The 12837-nt window shown below is 34.4% G+C and overlaps 1 protein-coding gene across 1 annotated transcript in view; it reads right to left on the reverse strand.

The window, feature by feature from the left end:
* DPY19L2 (dpy-19 like 2) overlaps nucleotides 1–12837 on the reverse strand; it is a 95481-nt gene that overhangs the window by 23127 nt on the left and 59517 nt on the right. Inside the window, exons 14-16 of the mRNA XM_030295318.1 lie at nucleotides 10720–10821; nucleotides 9565–9636; nucleotides 6466–6512 (exon numbers count right to left, since the gene is read on the reverse strand). Of these exons, the coding sequence (XP_030151178.1) occupies nucleotides 6466–6512; nucleotides 9565–9636; nucleotides 10720–10821 (221 nt within the window). The remainder of the gene's footprint in view (nucleotides 1–6465; nucleotides 6513–9564; nucleotides 9637–10719; nucleotides 10822–12837) is intronic.

The following is a 12837-nucleotide window of genomic DNA, read 5'->3' on the forward strand; positions in this document are numbered from 1 at the left end:
TATATGTAAAATGGTTGTAAGAGCATGTGATTCTTGATCTTGGGGTTGTGAGTTCAAGTCCCACATGAGGTGTACAGATAATTTAAATAAAAAATTTTTTAAAAAAGAAACTCATTTTAGCTTTATGGACACACATAAAGTGAAAGTGAAGGGATGAGAAAAGATATTCCACTCAGATGGAAATAAAAAGAAAGCAGGAAATATATATTATTTATAATATATATATGCATACATATCATACATACATATGCATACTACATAAGCATCATATATATATGCATACATATATATGTGTGTATATATATATGCCTGTATATATACATATATATGTGATATATATATCTATACATATGTATATATACATCTATACATCTATATCTATAAATCTATATGCATCCAACATCAAAACACCTACATAAATTAAGCAAATATAAATAGATCAGAGAGGAGAATGAGAAAGCAAAACAGTAGAGGATTTCAATACCAATTTCAACAATGGATGGATCATCCAGACAGAAAATCAGTGAGTAAATATTGGACTTGAACTACACTTTAGACCAAATGGACCTAACAAATATATACAGAGCATTTCATCAACAGCAGTAGAATACACATTCTCCTCAGATGCACACAGAACATTCTCTAGGATAGATCCTATGTTAGGTCACAAAATAGGTCAATAAATTTAAGAAGACTAAAATCATAACAAGTATCTTTTCTGACCACAATAGTATGACATTAGAAAATCAGTAATAGTAGGAAAGAAAGAAAATTCATAAATACACGGAAATTAAACAACCTAATCCTGAACAATCGATGGATCAAAGAAGAAATCAAAAGAAAATAAAAAATATCTTGAAACAAATGAAATAAAAACACAACATACCAAAACATGGAATGAAGCAAAAGCAGTTCTAAGAGGGGAGCTTATCCTGGTAAATGCCTATATTAAGAAAAAAATATTTCAAATAAACAATTATATACCTCAAGGAAGTAGAAGAACAAATGAAGCCCAAAATTACCGAAAGGAAAGAAATAACAAAGATCATAATAGAAATAAATGAAATAAGAGACAAGAAACAATAGAAAACATCAATAAAACTAAGAGCTAGTTTTTTTGAAAAGATAAACAAAATTAATAAGCCTTTAGTAAGCCTAAGAAAAAAACAGAAGATTTAAATAAATAAAATCACAAATGAAAGTGGGGACATTAAAATTGATACCACAAAAATACAAAGGATCATAAGAGACTACTATGAACAACTATACACTGACAAATTGGACATCTCAAAGAAACATATTCCTAGAAATATACAACCTACAAAGACTGAATTACAAAGCAATAGAAAATCTGAATAGACTTAAAACTAGTAAGAAGACTGAATAAGTAACCAAAAATCTCCCCACAAAAAGAAGTGGAGGGCCAGATGGCTACACTGGAGAATTCTACCAAACATTTAAATAAGGATTAATCCTTATTTAATCCTTCTCAAATTCTTCCAACAAATTTAAGAGGAAGGAACACTCCCAATCTCATTTTATAAGGCTGGCATTACCCTCATACTGAAGCAAGACAAGGATGATAAAAGAAAAGAATATTGTAGGCCAATATCCCTGATGAACATAGATGCAAAAAACTTCAACAAATACCAGAAACCTATTTCAACATCATATTAAAAGGACCACACACCATGAGTAGGTGGGATTTATCTTTGCAATGCTAGGATAGTACAATACATACAAATCAATAAATTTGATGTGCCACTTTAAGAGAATGAAGAATAAAAACCATCTGATTATCTCAACAGACACAGAAAAAGCATTTGACAAAATTCGAAACCCCTCCATGATAAAAATTCTCAACAAATTAGGTACCAAAGGAATGTACCTCAACACAATAAAGGCACACAGCTAACTTCATACTCAATGTTGAAAACCTCAAAAACTTTCCCACGAAGATGAGGAACAAGACACAGGTGCCCACTCTATTTCCCTCCAGCACTGTATTGGAAGTCCTAACCAGGGCAATTAGGCAAGAAAAATAAATAAAAGAAATAAGAAAGGGAGAAGTAAAACTGTTTGCAGATGATGTGATCTTACGTACAGAAAACCCTAAAGACCCCACCAAAAAACTGTTAAAACTAATAAATGAATTCAGTAAATTTGTGGAATACAAAGTTAATATATAAAAATCAGTTGCATTTCCACACAATCACAGTGAGCTATCTGAACGGGTAATTTAGAAAGCAATCTCATTTATAATAGCATCAAAAACAATAAAGCACTTAAGAAGGAGTACATTTCACCAAGGAGAGACCTCTACACCGACGACTGTAAGACACTGATGAAAGAAACTGAAGACTACACAAATAGAAAGATATCCTATGTTCTTGGTTTGGAAGAATTAATGTTAAAATATCCATACTACCCAAAGCAATCTACAGATTCAAAGCAATCCCAATCAAAATTCCAAGGACATTTTTCACAGATACAGAAAGAATGATCCCAAATTTCATATGGAACAACACAAGACCCTGAATTTCCAAGATAATCTTGGGAAAGCAGAATGAAGCTGCAGGTATTATAGTTATTCACTTCAAACTATATCACAAAAGTATAGTAATCAAAACAGTATGGTACAGGCATAAAAGTGGATACATGGACCAATGAAACAGAATATAGAGTCCCCAAATAAACTTATGTGTATATGGTCAATTTATCTTTGATAAGGGCACTAACACACAATGGGAAAAGGATAGTGTCTTCAATAAATGATGCTTAGAAAACTGGATATTCACATGTAAAAGAATGAAATTAAACTCCTATTTTGTACCACTCACAAAAATTAAGTTGAAATGGATGAAAAGCTTAAATGTAATACTTCAAACCATAAAACTCCTATGAGAAAAAACAGGGAAAAACCTCCTTGACATCGATCTTCACAATGATTTTTTGAGTCTGACACCAAAAGCACCATCAACAAAAGCAAAAATAAACCAGTGGGACCACATCAACTAAAATGTTTCTGCACAGCAAAGGAAACCATCAACAAAATGAAAAGGCAACCTATGAAAGGGGTGAAAATATTTGCAAACTGTGTATCTGATAAGGAGTTAATAGCTGAAGTAAATAAGGAACTCATACAACCCAATGGCGATAAATAAATAAATAATCTGATTTAAACATGGGCAAAAGACCTGAAGAGACATTTTTTTCTGAAGGAGAACAGGAAAAATGCAAATGTGCTCAATTTCATTAATCATCCAGGAAATACAATTCCGAACCACAACGAGATATCACCTCACTACTATGGGAATGGCTATAATCAAAGACAAAAGATACGTGTTGATGAGGACACAGAGAAAAGGGAAACCCTGTGTACAGTTGGTGGGAATGTAAATTGGTACAGTCATTATGGAAAGTGGTATTGGAGGCTCCTCAAAAAACTGAAAAGAGAACTGACATACGATCCAACCATCCTACCCCTGGGAACATATCCAAAGGAATCAAAATCCATATTTTGAAGAGATATCTGCACTTCCATGTTCATGGCAGCATTATTCATAATAGCCAAGATATAGAAGCAGCTGAAGTGTCTGTCACTGAACACATGGATAAAGAATATGTGGTATATATAAGCAAGGGAATATTATTCAGTCTTAAAAAAAAAGGGGAATTCTGCCATTTATGACAACATGGATGAACCAGGAGGGCATTAAGCTAGGTGACATAGGTTAAAGAAAGACAAATCCTTTATGGTATCACATATACGTGGAGTCTAAAAAAGAAAAAAAAAGTAAATTCAGAAACAGAATAGAATGGTGGTTGCCAGAGGCTGTGGGGTGGGGGCTGACGCGGGTGATGTTCATCAAAAGATACAAACTTTTTTTTTTTTTTAATTTTTTTTTTTCAACATTTATTTATTTTTGGGACAGAGAGAGACAGAGCATGAACGGGGGAGGGGCAGAGAGAGAAGGAGACACAGAATCGGAAACAGGCTCCAGGCTCTGAGCCATCAGCCCAGAGCCCGACGCGGGGCTCGAACTCCCGGACCGCGAGATCGTGACCTGGCTGAAGTCGGACGCTTAACCGACTGCGCCACCCAGGCGCCCCAAAAGATACAAACTTTTAGTTGTAAGATGAAAAAGTTCCGAGGAAAGAATGTACAGAATAGTGACTATAGTTAATAATACTGTATTGTATACTTAAAGTTTGCTGAGAGTAAGGATCTTAAGCATTCTCATATACAAAAAGGTAACTGAGAGGTGATATAGGTGTTAGATGTATTAATCAACTTGATTGTGGTGATCACTTCGCAATATATATGTACATCAAGTCATTGTGTTGTACACTTTAAATATGTACTTATTACTTGGCAAAAAATAAACATTATGAAAGAAAATATGAGGAAGTAATTTAATGATTTTGATGTGGGTGTTTCTAAGGAACAAATTAACACAAAATATATAGTTGTGACTGTACAGAAATTCTAAACTTCTATAAAGCAAAGACCATTAATAAACTATAAATTGATATCCTAGAAGAAATGTTATACATGTAATAGGCAAAAGGTTACTGTCTATAATATAAATTAAAATACCCTACAAATCAATTTTCAAATGGTCAAGAGATACAAATACACCAGACATTTGAAAGATGTAAAACTTTCCTGGTAAAGACGGATAAAATAAAATGAGCCCCCCGCTTCCCCCCACCTTTTTTTTTCTTTTTTTACCTGTCAGAAAAAGTTCAGTTTGATAACACTGGTGTTCATGGAGATACAGAGAAATGGACACTCCCATCATAAGTTCTCAGGATTTATCAAATTATAAACATTTATAAATTACGGTTCAAAAGTCCCATTTCAAATATTCTAATACTAAATATTCTAAATATTAAAATAAGTATGCAAAGAAATATGTACAGAAATGTTCATTACTCTTAGCACTTGTTGTTATGACAAAAAGATAAATATAATCTTAACGCCCACTGATGAGGGACTAGCTAAGTACTTCGTAATCGTTCATATGAGGAACAATAAAATGTGGAGACCACTACAAAGTATGAGGAAGATCTAGGCAGATACCCAAGATAAAGCTGTTAAATAAAAATAAAAAGTTACATAACAATAATATTGATTCTATTTTTTATAAAACTATTGTGTTTTTGGAAGTGTTTTCTAGAATGATACATATGAAGCCATTTGTGATCAGCACCAATGAGTAGTAGCTCTAAGGGAGGGAAACATTTCCTCTTTTCTTGAAATATTATTTCATCTGAATGTATTACTGTACACATGTATTATTTTTGTAATTTAAAAAACTCCTCTGCCCATACACACACACAAGGCTGTCACTTTCAGGACTGTAATTACCTCCTTCCTTTGAGCTAAATATCTTCCACCCTTTGGTCCCCTCAAGTCTGTCCTCTTCCACACTGTACCCTCTCAAATATTTGAAGACAGTCACAAAGTACTTCTCAATCCTCTATTATCCAATTAAATATCCCGGGTGCCATCATATATTCTTTATGTGAATAGTTCCCATGGCTCTAAAAACATTCTTTTTACTGCATCAAGGCATATTTCCCTGGTCTCTATCTGACCAGAACAAAGTCTATTAAGATTTAAGACCCAGAACATGGGTCTATTAAGCACCTTGATTTGGATTTCAACAAATAAGATTTAACCATTTCAAACATAGGGTTCTGTTTAGCTCTTCTAGCAACCATATGAAATGCTTTACTGAAAATATAAGCAGGGGTATGGAGCTCATGGAAACTCTCTGTACTAACTTCACAAATATTCCATAAATCTAAAACTGTCCTAAAAATAAATTTCATTAAATACATCAAATTTAATGATACAGCTATAAGTATAAAATTTAACTTAAGATATTCCTCAGAAGGAAATTTTCTTCACAATCTACTTCTCATGTCTCGTAGCAATGTGTGATTTGAGTTATTTTACTCACACATGTTTAGCAATGTGTGATCTGAGTTATTTTACTCACATATGTTTATGCCACAATTCTAGTGACTTCACTAAAACCACCACCAAAAAAAAAAAAAAAAAAGTGATACAGCAAATGGCTTTACAATAAATGGAGAATAAACTATTTCATGATTATGCAGAAAAACAAATAATTATATTTTCTCTGAAAGTCAAAAAAAACCTGCCCAAATAAAACTTTAGCTTACTTCTGTTTATGGACTTTAAATTCTAGCCATATATTAAAGTTTAACTTGATTTAAACTTTAAATTAATTCAAATATAAGTATCTCCAAAACAAAGTCCAAACACATAAAAGAAATCTCTAAGAATAATATATTCAGTCTTTTAAGAGAACATCTAAGATTGGTTCATGTCTTTCTTAATCAAAATGCTGATTTAATATACATTCATTTAATATTACAGTAGTTATTTAGTAACTGAAGACAGTGTGATTTAAAAACAATTATAATTACCTTTGATAGGTGTTTGCAGATAAGACACATAAAATATCACGAGTAGCCTGTGAATAGAATAAATTAAACTTTTCTAAGGAATTATGTGACATTTAAAATGCTCCAATTCATTAACGTAAACACCCCCACAAGGAAAAAGTATCTTAATTGTTAAAGTGAGTTCTCAGAAACACTTTAATCCCATCTTTGCCCCAGGCAAATATTTTCTTGCCGTTCTAAGTTCCTCTGCTATTAAAAAAAAGAAAGGAGTGTTGGAGTAAATCTTTTTTAAAAAAAATGTTTATTCATTTTTGAGAGAGAGAGGGAGAGTGCACAAGGGGGTGGGTGGGGGAGTAGGGACAGGGAGGGCAGAGATAGGGGGACAGAGGATCCAAAGTGGGCTCCTTACAGCAGAAGAGCCCAATGCAGGGTTCAAACTCATGAACCATGAGACCATGACCTGAGCCAAAGTCTGCCGCTTAACCGACTGAGCTCCCCAGGCACCCCCGCTGTTGAGAGAAATCTTTAAGGTCCATTTCAACATTAAAATTCTAAGCCCTTACATGTGGACAACTCTTTACTAGAGTTTAAGTTTGTATTTTACTGGGAGGGAGGTGGGCTGAAAGTGGGGTATTAGTTTCCATAAAGGAGGCTGCTTCTCCCATGTACTTTCAGAGACCATCTTAACCTTCCACGCAAAGTGGGAAACTCTCCCCCACCCCTACCCACCTCCCTCCATACTCCATACACTGCAGTCCATACTCCTGCTTCACTGAAACTCCAGATTATTATAAAATTATTATGGCATATCAGCTTCCCTGATCTCAGCCACGAGTGAGCACTGGGAAGGCCAGTGAGCACCTCTGACAATGTACCACAAGATGCTGAGGGAGGGAGGAGAGCAGGAGGAGCGAAGGGGAAGGTGGGGCTAAATTGGGCCAAGGAGGCTTTAGCTACAATCCTATGCAACTTAAACAGTAAGATAAAAACCTTATGGGGAACTTAAAATTTTAAACTGTGAAGGATATACGCTTTACAACTTAGAAATAAACAATGAAAAAAATAGAGTGAAATTTGAACTCTAATTTAAAATTAAATCTAAGTTTAGAATCTTTAACTTCTCTCATTTGTTCAAGAGCATTTTTTATGGATGAATGTTTCAAGTGACATAAATGAGATTCTAGTCACTTAGGCAAGCACGAAGCCTATTTGGTGGTATAGTTGATAGAATATATGCACTTAGGGGAGTTTAAGATTCTGTAGTGTCACAGAAAAATCATACTATATATGCCTTCTTTCTTTCTTCTCAGAAGTGACTTCACACAAGTGAAAATGTAAATTTAGATCAGAAATATCCTTGAGGTGAAAAAGAAACCACAATGGGACAAATAAAGATGAGAGGTTTACCTGGAGGCAGAAAGGAGTTAAGCTGCACGGATGGGTGTATGGGTGTGTGTGTGTGTGTGTGTGTGTGTGTGTGTGTGTGTGTGTGTGTGAGAGAGAGAGAGAGAGAGAGAGAGAGAGAGAGAGTGTGTACATGTTAATGCACATGCATGATTTGAGCTGTGGTGTGTCTGGGGGCCAGTACTATGTTTATGAGTCTTGGATCTTAATTTTAAAAAATAGTAATAGTAGATCTAGCTGTCATCTTCTCCGATGCCAGCTATCTCCTCACTGAAGAGTTAATTCCTGCATTACCCCTTTAAGTGTAGCCTTGGAAGAATACCACCTTTGCCATGACGGAATGGAAACAGGCTAGTGGAGAGCTAGGTAGAGCCCAGGGGACACTGCTCTAGTTTACCCATTCCTTCTCATTACCTCTATCCTCTTTCCAAGTGGTCCCTAGGGAACTGGGTCAAGGGAGAAACAACAGAGATCAAGGTAGAGACAGAGGCTTCTCATAAATTGTTCACATTTTACATGAAAACACAGGAATGAGAAAATGTAGGAATTGCAACCACACACACAAGGTATGCACCGTGACTTTACACAAAGAAAACTAGTTGGATCAGGGCCACCCCTGGTATGGTGGCAGAGAGATACTCCTGCTATCTACTTAAAAGTCTATGATAAATACATACTTGAAAGGGCGGGCCTACGCCGGCAGACTCCATCTTGTTCTGTGTCCTTCACCTTGACCACACCTCCTCTTCTTGAGTAACCCCCCCCCTCACCTGCCTAACAGGACTCGGACCCTTCCCCAGCCAATCAGCTGAGGCCATAGCCATTACCTCACCAACTGCCCCTAGGCCCCAATAAAACCTTTGTCCTTTTGAAACTCTCTCTCTCTCCGGTATCTCGGTATCTCGTTGGTGCAGGTAGGGGATTGAGCTCGAGCTAGCTCCAATAAAGGCTCTTTTGCTTTTACATCGGACTTGGCTCCCTGGTGGTCTTTTGGGATCACGAATTCTGGGCATAACAATACTGACTTAAGACGACTTGTAAACAGTATCATAAAGATGGTTCAAAATTGCAAAAAACTAAGACCCAGGTTCTTTAGGCTTTCAGATATACCACTTCAAGACCAAGAAAATCTGTCACAGGTATTTTAGAATATTATTTCTTCTATCATTAATAATGTTTTCTTTTGTTGGGAAAACAGTGAATACACAATGACTTTTTAAAGAATGTGTGTAGAATTTCTCCTGTGAAGGTCTTAAAGCGGATTAAGACTTCCTTGAATGTGCTTTATGTTTAAAAGCTACCAAACTGTCATCTTCCTTTCACAGCACCTATAACAATTGTAATTCTTTAGTTATTGTGTGATTATTTGCTTAATGCCCCACCCTGCACCCACACCCACCAAGAATGTAAGTTCCAAGATAGAAGCAGGCCTGTTTTATTTGTTCCAGTGGACTGACAATGTGAATATAGTTCATGGTACATAGTACGTAACTGACAAATTTCTTTTGAAAGAATAAATAAGAATATCTTTTCTAATGAGGCTTCCTAAAACCCATATAATACTAGATAAAGATCTGAGTAAGAAATCTGTTTTATGGGGGAAGGTTCATCCTAAAAATAAGATGGAATTCTGATAAGATGGAATTCCGAACTACAATTCTATTATAGCCCTTATCTTGAACCCAAAAGCAAATGATAACAAATTTTTAAATATACCTTTTTAAAGATAAAATAAGTAATCAACATAACAACTGGAAGCAATAATGTCTTTGTGTATCTCAATGGAGTCTGAAATAAAGCAAATTGTTCAAAAGTCATTTATTAAATTTTATATTAAGTGAGTAAAAACTTATGTCACAACGAAACTTCATAAAGGTAAAAATGTTTTTGCCATTAATATTATGTATATTTATCAACCTTCATCTTCTAATACAAGAATGAAAATTATAAAAAGTTATACAAATGCACCAAAGGTTTTAACGGTAAAAACTATTAAAACAAAAATTAGCTACATATTATTTTTCCCCTTCTTTTGGTTTTATCTTTCCTTTATTTATATATTAATTTTTAAATTTTGTGTTTACCGATCCCCAGGCCGTATATTATCATTTCTTGGGTTGCAAAGTTCCATTATTTTCACTGGTGAAAAACTAGAGCAAACAAGGAAGAAAGTCATCCTACATACTTACTGTAAATATGAATAAGTACTGAAATGACAGCAGCTAAATAATTCTCATGACCCATTAATGTGGTCAGAGTGATTTACCATGTCACTAAATTAAATACTTTCTTGAAGGCAGAAGCCAAGCCATTTTCCTCATTGCAGCCAACAGCCTCACAGATAATTAGTGCTAATAGTTTTTGAGTAAATGTATGACTGGTTGGATAGATAAGAGAATAATGTATGATTAATAGTATATCTTTGTCGGCACCATTTTGTTAAAGATTTTTATAATATTTGATGTATTAAATGAAACATAACTAAAGTTTTTAAAAACCAAAACAAGAACTTAGATTTATTTTTTGTGAGTAGTCCCATACTTCTAAGTGACATACACTATTAAAAGTAATTGAACTATACTAATAGTAATTCACTGTGGATCAAATAGTATGGTAGGCACTCTTCCTGGATTATCTCATTCAACCATCATCAAGAACTCTTTAAGATAGGGGTCACTGTTTACTCATTTTACACATAAACAAAAACAGGTAAGGAATGCTTATGATTAGTAAAAATTATAGTAAAAAATGATAAAGTTGGTTGTCTCTGAATAAAAAATTTGAGTTTCAGACTAAAAGGAAAACTTAAGAGCAAAAGACCATCATACCTGTAGAGAAGGAAAAAAACAAAAAAAAAAAAACCGTTCATACCGCTTTTTCCATGAAGTCAAATTCAGGAGCACAGGTGTAAATTAAGGTATCAAAATCTGTATACCTTAAGATTCTGGCTGCTATAAGGTCACTCAGGCGAATCTGGGAAGAAAATAAAGTAAAAGAAATTAAAATTACACTAATAATTATGGTCAATAATAACTGATTTGTTGTAATATTAACTAAGTCTACAGAGCAGATAAATCCAAGGTACATGGACGGCCCTCAAAGAAAACAAACAAAAAATTCAGTGAACAATACATTATTATAACTGAATTATGAAGAAAACTGAAAACAAAGAGAAATATCAAAAGAATGAAAAGCAGAAAGAGGTCAGAAAAAATAAGCAGACATGATAATATTAAGAGTGAGTTAAGATCAACAATAGCTGGGCAGAAACCACCATGTAGTTAGTCATGAGATTTTATAATCATTTCTCAAGAAGAAAACAGCCTCACATTAACCCTTTTTACCACACAGTGAAAAACATGAATAAATTTCCTATGTGTTGTCACTTTCACAAAGTTTCATACACTGATTACAATTTTTGGTGTTTCTTGAATTTTTCAGGCATACAGTCAAGCCATTAAACATAACAGCTATTCATCATAAGAATTATAACAACTACACACACGACTTTGATTTAGTTACTTGATCTCCAAGGCCTTTGAAATAAACATCACCAACCAAACTCAATGTAGAATTCTTATTTTCAGTTATTTATTACCCACTGTCAGTGAGACAATTGTTTTTCCACTGCATTCTCAGAAGGCCAGAAAAAATATTTGGTATGTAAACCTTAATTCAAATTATTTTACAGAAATGAAATTATTTTATATCAAGTATAATAATTATCTGTGGTTTTCATTTATTTATGGTTCCCCCTATCTACCAGTAGCAAGGATAATTTAGAATTGACTTCATTTTTCTAATTTTGACTGGGTCTGATGACTAATAATAATTTAACTAAACCACTTTCATTGCAAGTCTTTCGCACAAGGGTCACACACACGAAGCAACTTAAGAGTACCAAGGGGGGGGATAAGTGTGTGTGTGTAAGATTTGTAATGAGTTGGGTGACAACGTGGAGCAAGGCAGAAAAGAAACCCATAGACCAACTTAACAAATAGATGACTTAGGAGGCCTCAATAAAGTTCACCATAAAATGTATAGCCCCACCGAATAAAAAGGAAAAGAAAAAAGGAGTATATCAGACATACCAGAGAACAGCAGCAACAAATAAACCTAATAAATCACCATACAGAGCTACCAATAAATGGCAGATAAATCCATATACTTTGAAATTTTATTTAACTTGAACATGTATGCTAGCTCAATTCTACTGGAGAGTGATAGCACTTGACCTTTTAGAGACTAAGGACCATAATCTGTTGTTAAAGATGAAGAAATTTCAGCATTAGGGTTCTAATTAGATAGTATGAGATGAAGTACATTTCAGAGTAGGTTACTGTGTGATTTGCTCATGTATGCTCATATCCAAACAGAAAGTAAGAATCAAAAGTAAGTTTCTGCATTGTTTTCTGTCCCTTAAACTGATTAGCTAAGTAGGGACTTAAGCTTTGACAAGGGCTATTATGTAAGACACTGGCTTTAAAACAAACACACACCACACATGAGGGATAGGTCCATATATTTTCTAGAAGATGAAAAGATAGAGGATTTTTAACATTTACCACTTTCCTTTTACATAACAAGAAAAGCTTTAAAAATATCAAGTCATGGGGCGCCTGGGTGGCTTGGTCGGTTAAGCGTCCGACTTTGGCTCAGGTCATGATCTCACGGTCCGTGAGTTCGAGCCCCGAGTTGGGCTCTGTGCTGACAGCTCAGAGCCTGGAGCCTGTTTCAGATTCTGTGTCTCCCTCTCTCTCTGCCCCTCCCCTGTTCATGTTCTGTCTCTCTCTGTCTCAAAAATAAATAAACGTTAAAAAAATTAAAAAAAAATCAAGTCATATCTTAATTTTAGTCTATTAACTATACATAAATAAAACTACATTAAGATTTTGACTATTATATTTCAAAGCTGAGTACAGACTGCTCATATGTTAACATTTTCAATAAATGAGTAACTTATTATTTAAATAAATGAGGTTATTTGTT

Source organism: Lynx canadensis, chromosome A2, assembly GCF_007474595.2.
Source record: "Lynx canadensis isolate LIC74 chromosome A2, mLynCan4.pri.v2, whole genome shotgun sequence".
Lineage (NCBI taxonomy): Eukaryota > Metazoa > Chordata > Mammalia > Carnivora > Felidae > Lynx > Lynx canadensis.